At 40.7% G+C, this 22636-nt stretch overlaps 1 protein-coding gene across 1 annotated transcript in view; it reads right to left on the minus strand.

The window, feature by feature from the left end:
* LOC147716912 (acid-sensing ion channel 2-like) overlaps positions 1 to 22636 on the minus strand; it is a 1907803-nt gene that overhangs the window by 843449 nt on the left and 1041718 nt on the right. The window contains exon 3 of the mRNA XM_086923796.1: positions 18958 to 19085. Within this exon, the coding sequence (XP_086779922.1) occupies positions 18958 to 19085 (128 nt within the window). The remainder of the gene's footprint in view (positions 1 to 18957; positions 19086 to 22636) is intronic.

Below are 22636 nucleotides of genomic sequence, written 5' to 3' on the forward strand. Positions count from 1 at the left end.
GGGTACAAATTAAAATTCTGTTATCCATAATGACTGAATGTTTAAGATCCACATCCCTACATCTAAGTCTAAGACAGCTGGGTTGGAGAGGTTTGAATTGAGCATGTCAGGGTTCGCCATCGCAAGATAGCCGGCCAAACCCACATGCTCATTTCAAACTGAAGTGGCCACTTCTCACTGCTGCCAATCAGTAGCAATGATCCACTGTCCCCACTTCACCCTCACACGCCATTCAGCTGGCGGAGTAAAAACCAAAACAGTAATAGTTTATCACCATTTTATTTTTCAAGCTTTCTGCGCAGTAGTGGTGGGACGACGCTGGAGAAACTGCACCTGGAGAGTTCTGAAATACTGTAAAACAGGACAAATAACATTGGTATGTAGGCTTTGAGGGCCTAAACTGTTGACTAATTGCACTCTGTCACAACACTGATTTCAATGGAGATACCAGTATCCCAATGATCTACTCTAGGTTAGGGTCAACACTTTTATCACACTGCCAGAGAAAATAAAGAAAGTCTTTAACAATCATTGGAAAATGTTGGCACATGGCAATATGATATATGAAAATCCCAACTATGCAGCGAAAAGACCCAACAGGACAATTGCAACATACCCGTCCTAAGACAATGTCCAGTGTTAACAACCATGGGAGTGTACTTACGGTCCAGAATTAAATCGGACCCTTATAGATTACATTTCTTATGAATTAGGGACATAAACACTGAATGACTTCAAAAATACTATGAACAACCCAATGTTGTGATAACATCATGCACACACTGACTATACATAGCTCGTACTTCCATTCCTTCAAAACAAAGACGACACATCTCACTACTACAATCACCAGGTAATTTCAATTATCTCAACTAACAGGTATTTACTATGGGGTGTGGAGCGTCCCCTTACCTGCACCTTCGCCAACAATAGCTCAGATAAAAAATTATATTTGCCCCATCCCCTAGTAGTGAATTTGTTCAATGCCATCACCCATGAAGCTGATTATGTATAACTGGATTAGTATGTTCATAACACCAGGAAAAATTGCCACCAACACAGGCCATACTTTTTTCACTATAACATTGCTGCTCTGTTTAGATTTTATCAGAGTGGACTGGTAGTTGTTCTTAGAACCAGGGGCATAGATTCAAGGGGGTGTTTGGGGTGTTACACCCCCCCCCCTAATAAATATTTTTTCTGGTAAAGAGTTGGGTACAGATACTTTCAGTAGGGTATGGTGATGTACCTCCCGGATTGCACCTGAAATTTTGATATACACACAGCCAAAACGCACACACACGTTCTCCCTCTCTCTGTTTTGAAAGTCTTAAAAAATGCTAGTTAGGTTACAAAATATAATGTTTTCCCTCACTTAGTACTCGTGCCAGTCTACATTCCTCTCTTTTTTCCCTGTCCCTTAAGCCGCTCTCATGCACCCTGCTTGTCGTACAATGTATTTTAACGTTATATGCCTCCGTGATTGTTGGAAAATCTGAAACTCACCCCCCCCCACCCAATCTTACTGAACAAGCTACGTCCCTGTTAAAACCCATGCGATTCCGCACTGTGAGAGCATCAGTTCTTTTAATTTTTTGTCTAAACTCTGTGACTACAATTTCTTTCACACAAAAATTCAGTGTCCTTCATTCAAGGCCTGGCTCAGAAATGAATGAATGAATTCAACAAGAAAACCTAACTGCCTAAAAATGCTGTCTTTTTCTCAGTGCTTAATGTGTAAATAAATAGGTGCCAGGGCCCTCGTCTGGAGTCCACTGCAGCTAGAACCATCCATTTCCCCACCCAGCGTTACCAATGACAGTACCAACCATCACACTCATACATGTGTGATCTTTTCAATTTTTCCAGGCCCCCATAGATAGAAGAATGGCTCGGGCAACAGGAATTGGTCATTCTTTACAGTATTCTGAATTAATAACCAGCTGTTGTTGTGCAGATCAATACATTAGACAAAAGGTGCCACCATGTGGTAGACTGTCATTAGTGCCAGTGCTGACAATTAAGTACCGGTGCTGAGCACCGAAAACAACTGTATCAAATTAAGCTCTGCTTCTTTTTTGCACCCTAGCCTACAACCTTACACCTTTAAAGGCAAAAGGCGTATGCTTTCTTTTCATTTTAACTAACAACATATTCCAACTCAACCCATTTAAATTCTAGAGGGGACGGTGTAGGGCTAACCTTACTGTGGGAGCTAATTCTGTCTCTGTGTGGCAATGCTGGCCCCTGGCATCAATATGAAGGGCAGAAACATGTTGGCTCTGGATCTGAATCATCCTCATGATTTTTAACCTTGTGCTAGGGAGGTCTTTATGACTGTCTCTTACCATTATGTAATTTTAGTGGTTGACGGCCCAATTACATTGACCATTAATACGCCCAACATAGTCACCATCTTATAAACAGCTCACTTCATCTTTGTACAACAAAAAAAAGCCCATGGTGAGCACCTCTGAACCATTTGTCCTTGATGTGCATCAGTGCCCATTGGATGAAGCGTGACACCTTGTGTGGATGAAGGTCCAGCATCATTTGAGAAGAAGTTCACTCAGACTCGCAGTAACACCCCTGGCTCCTAGCTTTTGAGACAAGACAATATTCCTTGTCTATACCAGGTCTACTGTACCCTTGTATAAGCAAGGCTAGGGTTAAGCCTAACTTTTCACAGGTCTGATTTTACCGGTTTAGTAGGACTTATAAAATCTGAAGAAACTTTGCTCTCAAAATGTCTAAAGAGGTCACTTTGCTGTTTCACTTGGTAATCAGCAAGGGAACTGCAGTTTCAAAGTAAAATATTGATTTACTCCTGAAAAAGCATACTGAATAGTGACCATAAACTTGTTGCAAGTTGTGACTTTGGAATGTTGACTTTAATGCTGATTCTAGAAGTGTTCGCAGGCAGAAAATGCAGGATCCTTCATGTAAATACACTACAAACACGGTTTTGCATTTAGTTTAGATCATCCAGCCTCCAAGGAGCTTCAGTAGAAGATGCAGAAAAATGCGACGCAAATGAGATAAACAAATCCCACATTGTCTTTCCATTATCAGCTTTCAGAAATACTTGCTATGCATTTTCTACACCTCTCTTTGAACAATTCAGGTGCACTGGCTGCTACCATAAATATAGGAAAGTACATCACATTATGAACAATTTTCTTGCCAGGCGTAGAAAGGGGAGATATTTATGGATGAATTTGTTTACGAAACATATAGTAGAGCAAGAAACACAATTTGTTTTTTATTCTCTACTCCTATCCACGCATGAAGTACACACGGCCTCAAGTTTGGACGTGTCAGGCAAAGACAATAGGTTTTCCAGCCCCCACAAACCTCTTCTTATCTGCAACAATCCTATCAAGTTTTTATTTCATGTATGACTTAAAGGTTGGAGGCTGAGTGGCTTTCTATATATCTACATTAGGTGCATGTGTTTTAATGATTTGCCAATTCCGAAATAACAAAAAGTATCAAAGAAAATCTCCCAGCGACATTATTGATAGTAAACGGGCATCTTTACCTCTTTCTCAGAGAAGAGAGGACAGTATAAAACACTAACACTCTACAGATCAAAAACAATAAGAAGAATACACATAAGAAGAGGATAATGAAAAGACCCTCTTAACTAACACGCTCCTTTCCTACCACATACCAACATTAGACAATCAATTCTCCCTGATCTATTTTAGGTCGTTTAAGTAAACAGTAAACACAGAGACTCCTAATGAAAAATAGAATAGAAAGGTAAGGCATATGTCTAGGGCCATAGTGAAACTGATAAGATGAAACAGTGAAACACCACCTTAGATCCAGACACGAGTCTCACCGCAAACTAGACACCCTTACCAGACATTCTTTAAAGCAAGAACGAAAAGTACACAAGATCCTGCATACAACATGCCCAAACCATACCACGTCCTCCTCTGACAGCAGACTCAAGCCAGTCATGGCAATTTCTCCTCATGATTTACCAACACTGTACATGCTCTCCAAAGTAAGATAAAATGGGGCCCTTTAACTTGTGGGCTCTTTTCATAGTGGAAGGAAAAAGAAACACGTGCCTCATGCCAATGCCTCTCATCTTCTGTGCAAAGTCCAAAAATCCTATCTTCCAGTTTCTTTTCCAAAGTCATGTGAAATCTCTAGCTATGCTTTTTTGTCGGACCAGGTTTGATAGAGTCCTCACTTTTTGCAGGATTTGATCTGCCTGTTGTAAGTGCAATATAGTGCAGTAAGTTAGCTCTTACCTATGTGAGTCTGGTCTCTTTGGACTCAATCAATCTCTAACTCTTTGTAAGTCCAAAATTCAATGCGTTCAGTAGCCACCCCATTTAGGAACTATAAAGATATGTGGGATTTCTCTACAATACCTGTCTTCCTAAGTTACCAAATCTACGTCTACAGTGGAATACATGTTCACTGTATTCCCCTTATATCTTATTTTGTAGATATTGCTGCAGTCCTGCCTGATACATCATGGATACAAAATGTTACCCTGACAGAAGGTCTGTGAAAACTATATGGATACGATTTGGATGGTTCACATCTTCGATGGTTTTGTGATGAGAGAAGGAAACTCTTCCAATAGCCAGCCCACCTCTTCCTTGATACAGGCTCTTTATTAATGGAGGAGCATCTCAAAGTGTGAAATGCATATATCCTTTTGAGTATTGAAGGTTTTAGCTTTGCTTTGCTGCAAGGTGCAGACCAAACAAAGGATGGACTCTATAGGGGCACGCTGTAACGGTGGGGAATGTTACACCGAGCTGCTTACAGGGAAGCTCTACTCAATCAAAAGGGCAGAGGACATGTAAATCCATAGATTTGGGGATCCCCATTACTGATATTGAATTTGGTTGCTTTTTCAAGCAGAATTTCGAGCACTGGTTGGAATTTTATGAGTGAAATAACAAAACTCTTAAAAGCCCAAAATGCTTTCTGTGTCTTATTTGTTCTAACCTGCTTAAAGGGAATCACTGACAGAACAGAGAAGATGTTGTATGCATACGTACCCCCCTTCAGAATTAATTGATTTACCAAACAGTGAAGGAGGAATTTCTATAATTTGTTGGCATTGAGCCGTGGCCGGAAAAACTTAGGTTGTAAGCCTCTGTACTATGAACCACCCTCAACTGGTTTTACCTCATTTATACACTGTGGCATCTTATTTGTTTACTACAATTCAAACTTCGAGTGACAGAGCTTACCATGTTCAACAAATTTTAGGGATCTTGAAATGTTTTTACCACATCCACACAATGGTCCACTCCATGGTCTACAGTTTAATGAAGAGATGTGAAGTGAGAAGTGCCATTCAAATCCGAAGAGTGAGCTGCGGAAGATATAGGGTAAGTTGTCAATATTCACCATATATTGTTAGCAGTGTCTTGTCAAGACTGTTTTACTTGTGACCTAGGTAGCCCATAATCCCTCTCGAAAGCAGCGACCTGAGAACTAATAGTCTACGTTCAAGTTCTACACTCGCTGAGGCATCTCAGAGCGGTGTGTAAGCGAATCAGTCGTTTCTCCACTGACAGCAGTTAATTGACTCCAGTGTTTCGCATCCTGCTCATTTTAGAATGCCCTGCCAGCCCTTACATTGCCTGTCTTCCTTGCGATTTGGCACTTCCTCTCTGCCCTTAAAAAGAGGATAATGGTCATATGTCGATCCAACCATGCAGGTTGGAAACACTTATCCACTCTTCCAATCAATTTCCTTCTTTCCTTCTTTGTTCACGACTAAATAGATAGGTCATTGCAAGCACTTATCACTGGGTGCACCTACACAGCCAACAGGCTTGAGATTTTAAGATGTTGTCTTTGCTTTTCTCTATATAAAGTGCACCTTCTGAAGTGCAGGTTTACACATTATAATTTGATAGGTTTGCTAGTTCGTTTTTATCAAATATTTATCTTTCTTCCAATCCTGATTTGGTTCTTGAAGTTATTTAATTCTTCTGAGTGTTCTGCAGTTGTGCATTGTGGAACAGCAGCCCTCGCTCCTTTCTCTTGGCCCTAGTCTTGCTGCTCAAACCTTGTTCCTAAAGGGGAGCCAATGATATGCTTCCGGAGCCCCCCTGAGCGTTGAGGGACCCCTGTGCACTTCCCTCACATCAGTAATCAGCCTTCCCTTGTCACAGACCTCAGGGGCGGCTCTAGGCTCATGGCGGCCCTGGGCAGGGAGCGTAGGTAGGGGGCCCCGGAAGAAGGGGTCCGGGCGGGGCGGAGCGTGGAGTCCAGTGAAGAGGGGGGGGTCAGGGTGTTTGGAAGTGGAACTGAGCCAGAGGCCACCAAATCCTTCCAGGGGCCACCACGCAAATATGTATCCATTCTCAGAGGATTATTATACTATTCATTTGTTTATTTCAAAGTTTTATAGAGCGCGAACAAAATCCTTACGGATATCAAAGCGCTTTACAAGCAGATTGTGAAAATGCATACAAATGAATAATAATTAAACAAAAACATTTGAGAAACGGTGTAAATGAAGGATATATATTGGCGTGGTGGCCCCTGGGGTTTGGCGGCCCTGTGCAGTTGCACGGCTTGCACATGCCTAAGGCTGTCCCTGCAGACCTGCCTCCCACACACCGGCATTACCAGTTTATCTTTTGATATGTCTGCTGGGTCCCAAATAGCAACCCAGCATCGCCAGGGAAGGACCGAACTACGGGGAGCTCGTTTAGCTGCAGGGCGCAGCTCTCGCGTTCCACTTAACTGAGGACATTTTAAAACATGTCTAAATATATTCCCCATCGCAGCTTGCGGGTGCCCCATGCAGCAGTTTTTAATTAGAATCCTTTAAAAAAACACACACACACACAATTACAGCTACAGAAAAATGTAAACCGCTGCTGGTTCTGTAATATTCACATGTTTTGGGATTGAGCTCTTTAAATATATGCAGTAATAAAAAGCCCCTCATCAATAGTTTCGCACTGCAGAAAAACACTTCTGTCGCCATGAAAGCAGCCATTATGCGGAATTCGCATAGCAATAAACAGATACTTATTAACAATATATTCATAATGTATTGATGTGGTATGCAGATCCGAGTATATGCCTGGGCGGGTTTGCCTGGTTGGGAAACAACAGAACGACGATCACTCTGATTACCCTGAATGTTAAAGAAAGTGTCAGAACAGCCTAAACAAACAACTCGATTATCCCCAGCCTCACCAATTTCAATCGTTTTACTATGTTCACACTAAGGGTCTGAGCATTTTTAGATTTTTCATTTGTGCAGAGGCTGGATTCCATTTCCCTGGTTAACAATTTCAAAGTCGCAGAAATGTTGCCTCGCCATCTGAAATCACCACGGCGTGGTACGATCGTTCACTCGCCGATTCCAGGCTTGTTTGATACTGAATTGTAGCACATACATTGGACATGTAGCGCTTAGAAACCAGTGCCGAACTGGTAACCCAAAGCATCTCTGGCAGTTTGTCGGACCAGCCCAGGGGTGGCATGGGGAGGCAATTATGAAGCACGGTTGCTTTTGTTACTGGGGCTGCAAAACCGGCCCCCACCCCGGCAAAACTGTAAGAATCAGATTACTGCCGTTAGCGTGAGAGGTTCACCTGCTATCAGCTAATGACAAAGCTGAGGGTGATGAGGGGTTTGTTAGCATACCGGAACCGGAAGTAGCAGAACTCTGTCACAGCAAATATAAGTTCTAGTCAGAAATATTTGAGAGAGAGGGAGGGTGGTGGAATAGACATCAGTAATGCTTGGCATATGCCATCCCAAATCAATCAATGTCACCAGCTAAGACAAATCTATAAACACAAGGAGCGAATGCGCGGCGTCCATGGCGCACAGCTTACAAAATATATGGCTACATATGATTTTATTTCTCCGAGAATCAACTGAAAATATGCCTACCTGTCACTGGTTGTTCAAGGGAAATATTATGGTTTTCAAATCGGAGGCAATAATTGGGCTAAATTGTTTGTGTTGGAAATGAATTTCCCTCGGGCTTTCTCCATACATTTAGACTCATAATGTGTATAATTTCTGCAACATTAAGAGTACTAAGCGGTAGCTCTCTGTCTAAACATTAAGACAATAAGTAATCAAGTGGAACTTTAGTAAGAAATGTTGCATACTCAAGAGACGAGGACAAATGTTGGATGCAAAACGTTTCTTGGTAACCTGGAGAGTGATTTGTATGTTTCCATGTTTCTGTTTTATAATTTTTTTCTGAAATTGATTTTACAAAGTTGTATGTATTCTCACACTTGTGAAAAACCAGGACCTTCCCAACAATTTATGTAGCAAATGATAAACCTGCGGAAAAGAAGTGGGCACATGTATGCTATTGAGTACAGAAAAGGTTGAATTCAGACAGAAAATGTTTGCATATATTGTCCATTCTGTATTTGTTGAAAGAAAATTATCTAAGTGGGCAATCAAAATTATCTGGCAATGTGCAAAAAACACAATGAAAGAACAGAGGAAAATTTTAACCATGAATTTTCGCTAATTGCAAAGAAACAGAAACTTTACTAGTATAATAAAAACGTTGCACAACTATTTTCTTATTTTAAAAATTAGTGACCTATAAAAACATAGGGCCTCATTTGGAGATAGCCCATTTTTTCGTCTGCACAAATCTTCGTTATCCTTCCTCGTGGTGGGGTGAGATGCTTTTGTGTTTCTAATAGAGGAGTCTCCCCCGTCTCCACCCGGCTCCACCATCAGGAACAACGCAAGGTTGAGTTACCCACTTGCATTCGAGGTCTGCCTTGTTAGAAGTCAAAACAGTAAATGTCCTCACTTGCTCCTAGAAAACTCCCACATCAGGACATTAATATCTTTTATTTTTCTGAACCAAATTCAGCTTTGAGAGTTTGTCATTCAAAAATAAAAAATATGCTCATAAACCCGTCATGCGGCCATGGCACGGCGGAAAAACTGGTGCAGTATTTTTTAACAGAAAGGGCAGAAGCACTCTCCGCCAAAAAAATTCCAGACATTTAGGTCGGTATCTCTTAATTTGACACGCTATAAGCACCTTGGACAGCAGAAGGAGGCAGATCACCAGCTGACTTTGGAGTACTCCAAAGTGTTAAAAAACATCATTGATGGCGCACACAAACAAGGTACCATTTCTGACCGGACAAAGAACTTCTTGGTTACACTCAATCCCAAGAGTCCCACATTGCGGATGACACCAAAAATTCACAAAAATACCTATGACCCCCCGATGCGACCTATAGTATCGACGAGAGGGAGCTTACACGAACCGATTGGTCAACTTATCGACAGGTATCTACAGCCGACAGTACAATCGATGCAAACCTATGTCAGAGATACATCCCAGTTTTTGCAAATACTTCAACAAATTAAGCTGGATCCATCTGAAAAACTAGTTATGTGTACTGCAGATGTTTGCAGTTTATACACTAGCATACCCCATGACATGGGTTTAGAGGCAATAGAGTCTGCTCTTTTAAACACAGATCTTGATCAACAATTTCAAACTTTCCTCATGGAGCTGATGTGTTTTATTCTATATCACAGCTATTTCAAGGTCAATGAAGCTTGGTACCAACAATTAACCGGCATGGCTATGGGCAATTCGGCAGCACCCTCGTATGCCAATATATTCATGCAGTGGTATGAAAATCAACATATCCTTTTGAATACAGAATGGTCTCGCAATCTCAAAACAATGATCAGATACATTGATGACCTTTTCATTCTTTGGTCTAACACAGAGGAGAAACTAATAACGGAACTCACTAAATTCAACAATCTGGACACACGAATCCAACTCACATGGACCACATCAGAAACCGCAGTAAATTTTTTGGATGTTAAAGTCACTAGAACTCCAACAGGGTTTAAAACAGAGGTTTACACCAAACCAACGGACAGGAACAACATGTTGTTATACTCGAGTTTTCATCAACCCAACTTGATTAACAACCTGCCGTTTTCACAAATGGCCAGAGTAAAGAGAATTACCTCAGATGAAAATGCATTAGGTGTCAAACTAAGAGAAGTCAAAAAGAAATTCTTGGATAGAGGTTACCCTGAATCTCTACTAGAGGAATCAAAGAAAAAGGTTGAAACATTGGATAGAGAGAAACTTCTAACCATCAAAACTAAATCTGAACAAACACGTACAGTGGTGGTATCTAGATATTCTACATCCAGCAGGAAATACAAACAAACCATTTTAAAACATTGGTCCATACTGAATCTTGAACCCGATTTCAAACAGTCGTTTAATCAACCTCCCATCTTTGCTTACACTAGATCAAAGAATCTTGGAGAAATTCTTCAACACAAAATATGTACAACCTTAACACCTGCAACGAAATTCTCTGGTACGAAACCTTGCCTTAACTGTGGAAGTTGCAACAACGTAATCCGTGGTAACACATTCTGTCATCCTTCAAAAGGTTACCCCATCAAACTAAAGGTAAATGCCACCTGTGAATCGAGTAATGTCATCTATGGAATCAGATGTCCTTGTGGCAAAATGTATGTTGGTAAGACGGAACGTCGAATCAAAGTACGTCTAACTGAACACAAGTCCAACATTCGTTTGAAAAATATGAAATCTGCATTATCCTCCCATTTTGTTGAAGAACATCATAACATCTCCCAGATCAAATTCATCATCCTTGAAACGGTCCAGAAAGTAGAAGGCAGAGACAATTCCAAATACCTTCTGCAGAGAGAGAACTATTGGATACAAAATTTATCCTGTCAGAAACCATTGGGGTTAAATGAAAGAATTGAATTTGCATGTTACCTATAATTAATTGCTCCCCTGACTGTTCCTTGTGTATACTATGTGAGTTCATATACACATCTGACACTTACACTTCTTATATTCTTTTCCATTTCTTCACTTTCTACAATAGCACTAACCATAGAACATCTCATCTAACATCCCAGTAGTGATTAGTTCGATTCCCGGTATTTCTTTTTAACCATTTTCCATTTTTTAACCCAATTTTTTAATCTCGTTAGTTTATACATATCCTTTTCAATATTTTCTAGAATTTCTTCGCAACCGGTTCTCCAGGCCACCCATCATGATAACCAGCATTTAGATCAGTGACTCGGGTATTACTTAAGACAGCATACTCTGGTTTGCTACCCTCGATAATGAGTCTTTCTTCTATGGCCATGCCATGTGACTTGTCACATGACCAAAATTCAGGTTAAATAGGTGAACGCGATTGGCATTTCATTGAGCCATCGCGGAGTACGAGGAGAGAAGGACGTAATCGCGCGCCTATTCTTGAGCAAGGTTAGTTGTGAGGGACTTTATAGACCACCAGCCTGGTTGTTAGTATATTTTTGCCTTATGAACTGCCTCCCTATTTGAGGCTGTTTTTGTAACACTGCTTTATTTTTGATTTGCAGAACTACAAGTATTGTTAGAGACCCAGCCATGTGAGTTAGAGTATTTTTCTTTGAGAAGATTCTTCCTGTTTTTTCACTAATACTAACCACAGCATGTGATTCACACACAGTTCATATTGACTTATAAGCACATATCAAGCAGACCTTGTATTGTTTATGTCATGATTGATGTTAATAAGACTCACACAGAACCTTTTTTGATGATATGATTTTATTATTCCTTGTTTTACAGTGTCTATTTCCCTGATGAAGGGCATGCTATATAATGCCCGAAATGCATTGGATGCCTTATTATGACAATGTCTGATTTACAAACATGAGAATCATATTGAACGAACAACATGAAATGATGATGATAAATTCTTCTAAAAATATAAAATAAATTTCATGAACAATTGAAACACTGGATTGAAAGTCTTCTTTGAGTGGGAAGACAAATATTTGTGTGCCCGGTAAGGGATGACACTAGAGATCCTCTAGTGCCACATCAGTGCTGTGTATCTTGACGTCGCAGGACCCTCGACGCCACCTTACGGTGCACCAAAAAACGACTAACTGTTGAACTTTGAGAGGTAACAAATCGCTGTGCATTTATCCAATTCTAATATTGTATCACTTCAGAGTCCCAAGGATTAATAGCACGCACCAAAAATCAGCATAACTTGAAACATGAGTAATTACGATGACATCTCCAAAACCACTGAGGCCAGAGCCTCCACTTTTGCGTTTGAATCAAAGGATGTTGACCAAATTTACTCCCTAATCAGGGATGAACTCACACAGGAAACCACGAGCCGGTCAAAAGAGCAAAACATAAGACAACTAATTTATCTACTAAAAAGGAAAACCAATCAGCAACTCCACGCCAGTACTCTCATAAAATACCATCGGAATGCACGCATACCTAGGGGGCTAAGAATTGCACTCAAACCATCCCTTTGTAAACATTCCAAAAAATTCCAGGAGCGCTGGTATGAAATATTGAATAAATGCTCTTTAGACTTAATTCTCTTGATCATACAAGAATTATCCTCCATCCTGGAAGAATTAAGTATGGAAATTGAGGAAACACAGTCTGAATTTTCCAAGATGCTGACGGAAGATGAATTAAAAACCACCTTAGAGGATATTAAAAGTCAAATAGATCGACATTCCAAAGAAATCAATGAACGGAAAATCCGGAAATTTAAAAGAGATACACTGGACTACCGCTTAGGAGAAGTATACACATGGGCGGAGGTATATGCACAAAAACGTAAAAATCGTCCTTACAATTCAAATACTACGACATCTTCCTCAGATAGCGACACTAGTCAAAGACCACGTAAACCTCAATCGACCCCGGCACCACAGGAGCAAACAACAACAGATCAACCCACTACCAGCAAAACCACAGACACTAGTCCTTTTTTAGACCAGGGCCAAGCCCAAAAAGGAGACCCAGGAGAGGGTCAGGAAAAGGAACTGGAAAAGGACAAAGAAAGGGACGCGCCGACTACACGGAGCACGTCAGCTATAGCCAAGGAGAAGGAGAAAGAGAAGAAACTCAAAAAGACTCAGCCTCAGAACAATTAGTAATCAACATTAGTGACCAAACTTTGAGCCCGTATGAGTTAAGCCTATTGCAAAAAGGAACATCATTTGTCCCAACTACTACTACAAACAGTCTGGAACTTGAAGTCAGTTTTTTTAAACTGATGCGGAAACTTAGACTCAGACATTTTTTTGACAACACAATACCGGACCGACCGAGCATCGAGAAAGACCAACTGTTAGGCCTACGACCCCACAGTACTTTTCAAGCTCCAACTAGCCACAAGACGCTAGACCTATTTGAAATCTTGGTGAAACAAGACCTCCGCAAGATCAAACATTATAAACCCAAAAGAAGGAACACCACACAAAAGGATCTTGACACCTTACAGAAATTGGCTTCCAACGACAAAATCATGTTCACGAAAGCTGATAAAGGCGGTGCGATCGTCATAATGAATATGGATATGTATAACAACAAAGTGACAGAACATATCAATGATACAAACACGTATTGCAAATTGGATCACAATCCTACACTGGAGTACTCCAAAGTGTTAAAAAACATCATTGATGGCGCACACAAACAAGGTACCATTTCTGACCGGACAAAGAACTTCTTGGTTACACTCAATCCCAAGAGTCCCACATTGCGGATGACACCAAAAATTCACAAAAATACCTATGACCCCCCGATGCGACCTATAGTATCGACGAGAGGGAGCTTACACGAACCGATTGGTCAACTTATCGACAGGTATCTACAGCCGACAGTACAATCGATGCAAACCTATGTCAGAGATACATCCCAGTTTTTGCAAATACTTCAACAAATTAAGCTGGATCCATCTGAAAAACTAGTTATGTGTACTGCAGATGTTTGCAGTTTATACACTAGCATACCCCATGACATGGGTTTAGAGGCAATAGAGTCTGCTCTTTTAAACACAGATCTTGATCAACAATTTCAAACTTTCCTCATGGAGCTGATGTGTTTTATTCTATATCACAGCTATTTCAAGGTCAATGAAGCTTGGTACCAACAATTAACCGGCATGGCTATGGGCAATTCGGCAGCACCCTCGTATGCCAATATATTCATGCAGTGGTATGAAAATCAACATATCCTTTTGAATACAGAATGGTCTCGCAATCTCAAAACAATGATCAGATACATTGATGACCTTTTCATTCTTTGGTCTAACACAGAGGAGAAACTAATAACGGAACTCACTAAATTCAACAATCTGGACACACGAATCCAACTCACATGGACCACATCAGAAACCGCAGTAAATTTTTTGGATGTTAAAGTCACTAGAACTCCAACAGGGTTTAAAACAGAGGTTTACACCAAACCAACGGACAGGAACAACATGTTGTTATACTCGAGTTTTCATCAACCCAACTTGATTAACAACCTGCCGTTTTCACAAATGGCCAGAGTAAAGAGAATTACCTCAGATGAAAATGCATTAGGTGTCAAACTAAGAGAAGTCAAAAAGAAATTCTTGGATAGAGGTTACCCTGAATCTCTACTAGAGGAATCAAAGAAAAAGGTTGAAACATTGGATAGAGAGAAACTTCTAACCATCAAAACTAAATCTGAACAAACACGTACAGTGGTGGTATCTAGATATTCTACATCCAGCAGGAAATACAAACAAACCATTTTAAAACATTGGTCCATACTGAATCTTGAACCCGATTTCAAACAGTCGTTTAATCAACCTCCCATCTTTGCTTACACTAGATCAAAGAATCTTGGAGAAATTCTTCAACACAAAATATGTACAACCTTAACACCTGCAACGAAATTCTCTGGTACGAAACCTTGCCTTAACTGTGGAAGTTGCAACAACGTAATCCGTGGTAACACATTCTGTCATCCTTCAAAAGGTTACCCCATCAAACTAAAGGTAAATGCCACCTGTGAATCGAGTAATGTCATCTATGGAATCAGATGTCCTTGTGGCAAAATGTATGTTGGTAAGACGGAACGTCGAATCAAAGTACGTCTAACTGAACACAAGTCCAACATTCGTTTGAAAAATATGAAATCTGCATTATCCTCCCATTTTGTTGAAGAACATCATAACATCTCCCAGATCAAATTCATCATCCTTGAAACGGTCCAGAAAGTAGAAGGCAGAGACAATTCCAAATACCTTCTGCAGAGAGAGAACTATTGGATACAAAATTTATCCTGTCAGAAACCATTGGGGTTAAATGAAAGAATTGAATTTGCATGTTACCTATAATTAATTGCTCCCCTGACTGTTCCTTGTGTATACTATGTGAGTTCATATACACATCTGACACTTACACTTCTTATATTCTTTTCCATTTCTTCACTTTCTACAATAGCACTAACCATAGAACATCTCATCTAACATCCCAGTAGTGATTAGTTCGATTCCCGGTATTTCTTTTTAACCATTTTCCATTTTTTAACCCAATTTTTTAATCTCGTTAGTTTATACATATCCTTTTCAATATTTTCTAGAATTTCTTCGCAACCGGTTCTCCAGGCCACCCATCATGATAACCAGCATTTAGATCAGTGACTCGGGTATTACTTAAGACAGCATACTCTGGTTTGCTACCCTCGATAATGAGTCTTTCTTCTATGGCCATGCCATGTGACTTGTCACATGACCAAAATTCAGGTTAAATAGGTGAACGCGATTGGCATTTCATTGAGCCATCGCGGAGTACGAGGAGAGAAGGACGTAATCGCGCGCCTATTCTTGAGCAAGGTTAGTTGTGAGGGACTTTATAGACCACCAGCCTGGTTGTTAGTATATTTTTGCCTTATGAACTGCCTCCCTATTTGAGGCTGTTTTTGTAACACTGCTTTATTTTTGATTTGCAGAACTACAAGTATTGTTAGAGACCCAGCCATGTGAGTTAGAGTATTTTTCTTTGAGAAGATTCTTCCTGTTTTTTCACTAATACTAACCACAGCATGTGATTCACACACAGTTCATATTGACTTATAAGCACATATCAAGCAGACCTTGTATTGTTTATGTCATGATTGATGTTAATAAGACTCACACAGAACCTTTTTTGATGATATGATTTTATTATTCCTTGTTTTACAGTGTCTATTTCCCTGATGAAGGGCATGCTATATAATGCCCGAAATGCATTGGATGCCTTATTATGACAATGTCTGATTTACAAACATGAGAATCATATTGAACGAACAACATGAAATGATGATGATAAATTCTTCTAAAAATATAAAATAAATTTCATGAACAATTGAAACACTGGATTGAAAGTCTTCTTTGAGTGGGAAGACAAATATTTGTGTGCCCGGTAAGGGATGTCACTAGAGATCCTCTAGTGCCACATCAGTGCTGTAAACCCTTTGGCCTGCCTTTAGTGGCTCATATGTTCTCTAAGGTCATCCTCATGTATATCAATGGTTATAAGTGAATTGAGAAACTAGGACCCAAATGCAAGAACAGAGTTTTGACCATTCATAACTTTATAGGAATAAGAATAAAAATTGGCAACAACCTCCCGAAACACAAATAATTGACGACAAGTGAATACATTCATCTTTCAAACTGCAACAGGAATACATGCTTTTATCATAACCAGGTCGAGATTACGTCACATGTCCGATTAGGATGAGATATTGTGAGCTACCAAACTATGTCCCTATTAACGTGAGCATTCCAGGCCAGAGCTATCTTAAACATATGGTATAAAGAATAAAAGGTGGTCTTTAAATTCTTCAGCTCACCACTTGACTTGACTCGTCTGAAGATTCCTCCAATTCCCAGAACAGCAATCTTGAATTTTGCAATTTTATTATATTTGAACATAAACAACAAAACATAGATCTTACTATATTTCTTAACTTCGACAGATACAATAACTCAATAATGTAGACACTGTCTATCGAGAACTGTGTGTATTCCTCAAATCACAGAATTGGATCCCAGGAAGACCACCTCAATCTATTCTGTTGCAGACGTATGGAATGACTACCACTACTCAATGGACCAAAGGATCATTTATAAAAATACCCTCTTGGGTATTTATAACATCCAACATTGACATCTGAGTGCACCATTACGTTCTTCACAACTATTAAAAGATGGAATTGGAAAAGGGCTAAATATCATGTCAACAGCCTGCACCCGTACCTTCAGCTAGTTCTCGGAGCACTCAAGGAAGGAGGTAGAAGGTTGGATACTCCGCCACTTGCTGGGTCTCCACAGACCTAAAGAAAGGAGTGGAATGAGGCTGTTCAGCCTTGTCCCGCGTTTGTGCATTCCGGAACTTCTCTGTGTTGTTGTCCTGCAGGGCAGACTTCCACGACATCTCTGGCCGACTCGCCTTGTGCTTTGGTACGCTGCTGAGTGTAGTACTCACCATGGCTCTTTCAGGTTACAATGAAGATGGATGCCTACCCACATTCAAGAATGGTCCTTCACCTCACTAGGAGATTAATTGTAGCTAGCAGTAAGGTAATAATATAGTTTTTACCCATACCTTCAGAAGAGAGGTCTGGGAGTAGGGGCTACTGACCTACTTGGATCAAATCTGAACTGCTCCAATTAACAGGGTTCCCCCACATTCTCTTAGTTAGGTGACTCTATGTAGGAGTTGTGTATTACATGTGTAGTCTGTATGTGTGTTGTATACTTTGATGCCCTTCAAAAGCACATGGGGAGGATGGCACGTAATGGTGACTCTAATATTTTCGTTGCTAGGCACCTTGGACATACATTTGTAGTGTTTGTGCTTCTGGGATTGAACTGGTCTCTTGGCCAAGCAGTTTTTCTCCTGTGTGATTCAGTGGGAAGCACCCTTAGCGCATAAGTGAGGCAGTGCAAAGAGAGGCAAGATATAGGCAATATTCTGGAAGCTGCATAGTCCGAGAATTGAGCTGATTGCAATAAGCGTCACTGAGCTCAAATCTTATTAAACAGTTGAAAACAACTCCTGTAGATGTTCTCTTAAATTTGGAGTATATTTCTGCCACAGTATGCAGAATTACACCTGAAAAATTGCATTTGAAACAGCTGACCTGGAATACTCCTGGAATTATTTTGTGAATTGTATGCTCTCATTATCAACAATACATGTGTATATTTTAGACAATGTTTAATGTTTTTTTACTGCAGAGAGAAAGTACTTTCTTCCAATGGTGACAATTCTTCCCTTACACACAATCCCATATTTAAAGAGTTTCCTGCCTATCACTACATCAGGAAATGATTCTCTCCTACCTATATCAGATAAATCGCAGATCATTCCAAGGGTGGGAGTTTCCTGAGAATAAGTTTGCTAATGTGTTTATGTTGGAAAGATAAAAGTTGGAGTCTACTGACAATTGGTTCAAGGGCGTAGTTTACAATGTTGAGCACGCGTAGTTGCATGGGGGCCCGGAGGAGCCCTCTGAATCCTGATTATTATAATATTTTCATAGCCAAGAGAAGTCAGCGAGTCCACTTTCCTCGCTTGCACTAAGCCTCATGACACTACTGCTATGCTATTGCTTTGGTCAGGCCTCAAGTTATGCATTGATAGGCCCATTCTCTAACTACAAGCCCATCCTATTAAAGGAATGGCAGGAACATAAGTATATTCTTCGCGATGGTTGAAAGCTTCTGAGTACGAGGGAAATATACTTCAACAGCTGCTAACCTGGGCAATTGTCATAAACATGTTTGGGCATGAAACTAGTCGACTAACAAATGCATAATGTAATGTCAGCAGTGTTCAAAAACATGATCCATGGGTTTGGCTGCTCCCTTCTATTACCAAGCTGCAAATTCCACACATTTACAAGATCAATTAAACAGTGACCCGCCATATGTGAACAGTATCACAATGTGGGAAACCGTATACTAGCTGATTATCCCGTGTTTACCTACCTTCTTATTATAACTATATACACACAATCACCTCATCTACAGATCACTATCGCTACCAGATTAGACTTTTCTCAAGGCATAATGTTTGCTGAACACTTTAATGTCGACTTACTCTTTGCTCCTGTGTGGCCACGAACGTCTGAAATCCTGGGGCAACTCCAAAGCCAAGTTCCTGGACAAAAGGAGGTTCAGACTGACTGTGTATCTGAACTTTGATTCCAGCCTCAAATGTAGTTTCCTCTGCAAAAGTAAAATCACAATGATCAGACCATAAAGCCCTATTTAACTATCATGGATTGTTGACTTAACTACTGAACAAGATGGTTATTTTTACTTCATGATATCACATATTTTGAATAATTCTAACATAGTGAGGGGTATCCACATTTAAAAACATGCAGGATTGGTCACCAAGCAAGCACTGGCACTTATTCCTATACACAAACAAGCAATATTGCAAAATCACAATCAGCCCATTACAAATGTGACAAATCAAAGAATTAGTTGAGGGGAGTGAGAACCCTTCTCAAATAACAAACACGCTCCTTGTTGGGGTGAACCACAAAGGTAAATAAATAAATCTGTTCTTGACCCTCTGGTAATTTGGCACAAATGATTTAGGCTTAATTTAAGAGTCAATGTGTAAAGTATTTCTGCAGTACTTAAAGAGTAATACAGAGAAAACACAATACAAGAAAATTCCAAACCAATATTGAAAATTAGAGTCAATTCTATTAAATACAATTAAACTAAAACATCAAATGTCCAATGAGTACATTTGGGGATATAGGGCTTGATTCAAAAAGGGCCTCATCACTTGTGGCAGAGACCCCACAGTCGTGGGGAAGTCTCCCCACTCGGGCGGAATCTCTGCAATGAGAATTATCACTGTGGAGATTCCACCCCAAGTGTGGAGACTCCCCCACGACTGCAGGGTCTCTGCCATGAGTACAGAGGACGCAAGGCGAATCAGGCTCTTCAATTTTGAAAACTTAATTTAAATATAGGGACAAAAAGCAGAAAGGTCCAACCGTGGTCATCTGGTCGCACTAGACCAGGTCACACTCAAAAGTGAAGGCGAACTGCGATGGAGCGCTTGTCGGATGTAAGGACCAGGTTCAGCCCAGCTGAAAGTTTATCTTCTGACTTATAACATTTTATGGAGGAATAGTAGATGTCATTGAGTTTTAGGTGGGGAAGCTGGATCCTAAACTGAGATTGACGACAGTGCGTTGCTGAAGCCTGGGGTTCTGGTGTCCATCATGACACCTGGTCTCAAAGCCCTTCATCTACTCGAGATCAGAATGGGGATCCTTCACTTCAAAACTCTTTAGGAGCTTTAGGGAACTCATATTGGTATTTCCTGTTACCCCCATCCTTCTATTGGTAGGGAACCCTGTACACCTTTCTTGGGGTCATCCCCCATTTCTTCGTTGACACTCTGGTACTATGGTACTGGTTCTGCCTCTTTTTCAAACTCTTTGGGCACAATGAGATTTGAAAAAAATAGCTGATGCCACAGCCCTGCAAAGCAATGACTGAAAATGTGCTCTCTTGTGAACAGATTATAGAGTCCATCATAGTCCCTCATTGTGATGCTCTTCGCCCAGCCATCTAGTACCTTACTGGGGTAATCAACAAAATCCACCCAGAAGTAGTTAGACAGTTTCTCAATGCTTCTAAACTTCAAGTGAATATTCTCTGGGGTTGAAAACAAGGGCTTTTTTCATGGGGACGTACATCACCCTGCCATCCTTAGCTAGGGCCAGTAGGGTATCCCTTCCAGTGGCTTCCATATGCTTCCAGAGACAAGCCCCTCAATCCTCCTCTCGGATAAAGCTACCTCAAATGCCTTATCAATGTCATCCCTCCAGCACAGAGCTATGCACCAGGTCTTTGGGGATGTGACACTTTTATCTCCTCTGGCACCTCTGTGTTTCTGCCACCATTTTCACTGGACTATACGGCCCTCCAGGCTTCTTAGTCTAGTTCTTAGCTGCATCTGCTTCATCTTTCCTCTCTGCCATGAATTGCTATTTCTCCTCCATGGGCAGAGTGTCTACTTACAGCCTCAGCTCTCTCTCAGCTTTCCTGTCCTCCAACTTTTCAGAGATCAGGATGTGGGAGGACACACTACTCCCTGCCCTTGACACAACAAGGGACCATGCTTCCTAATCCCTCATCTCTGCTCTGGAGCAATTACCAGCATATTCTCTTCGTCCTCCTCTATTCCTTCCTCTTCTTCTACACCATCATCCTCCTTCCCCCTGTGATGAGACTACAACATGGAGACCTCTTTCAAGGCCCTGAGGGCTATCTGATACTCCTGGTTCTTGGAGTTTTTTGTTAGCTCCCGCCCTCCTTCATTACACAACTTGTTCAGCTCTTCCACAGTGAGGCTTTCGCTGTTGCTCGGATTCACCTCCAGTCTTACAAAAATCAGAGGTGTAAAATAAGCAGATACAAGCAAAGTTTTGAAAAAAGAATATTGGCCAATTAAAAATAAAGGCACATTTAAATAATCAAAAAATTGATGTCAGCTTTTACGAAGGGATTTTTTAGTTTTATACAAATCACTGAGTGGCACTGCACAAACAGAAGTACTGAATCACACCGCTGAGCACCAATGTAAGAAATTGGAGTATTTGAGGGGTTGATTAAAAAAAATATATAAAACGTATGGCTGCACAGAGCAATATTGTGTTCTAGCTGACCTGTGGCCTAAAAGCAGTGCAGTGATTTATGGGAAGGGAAAGTGACTTTATCATGCAGAAAAGCATTTTTATATGCTAATGTTACAATAAAGTGTGAAATGTAAGCCTATTGGTTTAGTGTAACCATTTAGCAAGGAATAGCTATGCTAGGGGGTATTGGCACAGTTGGCAGAATAAATGTAAATCTTCACACTTTCTCTTTTGACTTAGAGATGCCAAATGAGGCTGATTTGATCTGTTCATGTTCATTCTCAGAGCCCTCCTACTCTTTCAGGCTTCAAGCCCAGCAGGAGGGAGAATCAGATGTTTATTCTGGCACAGAGCAGGATGCCTCGTGAAAACTGAGACATGGCTAAGAAGAGCCAGACCGCCTCCAGAGGAAAAAAGGATTGGACATTTTAAATGTGGGCTTCAAGGAATTTGTACAAAGATGAAGTGCTTCAAAAGGTTGTGGGTATAGAGAGAAAATGTAGACAGGATTGTGTGGGACAACTTTCCAATTACTGGCTCATGTACAGGGACAGGCATCTCACAACGACCTCAGATCCTAGAATAAATAAGGCCCTATTGGCAGAATATGAGAGAAGTACTCCTAGCACATGCTGTCACCTAGGGACTGGAACTAGTCTCCAAGTTCAAAATGGCTGACCTCGTTTGCTCTGGGGACACGAAAATCAAAATGACTTTTCCCTCTAATTGGACTTGGCAGACCATAGAAGACAGGACACTGCAGGAGGAGTAGATGGAGGGAGAGACCTGGTGTCTTGAAGTCTGCTCTGAGGACTAGGGGTCTACAAAAGAGCGCAGAAATAACATGTCACTAGCTGTAAAAGAAATTGTGACGTATTTGTATACCTCTGGACGACTTGGACATGGTCCTGAGGATGGCCCAGGAGGGGTCACCCAGAGTGACTGAAAATGCTGGGTTTGCCCCACTGGGACCTTTGTGTTGTGCTGACATTGTGTTCAGTGGAACAAACAGTAATGGTTTCCATGCTTGTGACTTGTGAGACAAAGCTACAGTTTTCTACCTTACTCCTCGGGTGGATTTTGAGAACCAAAACATAACTATGAAGG

This window comes from Lissotriton vulgaris, chromosome 5 (assembly GCF_964263255.1).
Source record: "Lissotriton vulgaris chromosome 5, aLisVul1.2, whole genome shotgun sequence".
Taxonomy (NCBI): Eukaryota; Metazoa; Chordata; class Amphibia; order Caudata; family Salamandridae; genus Lissotriton; species Lissotriton vulgaris.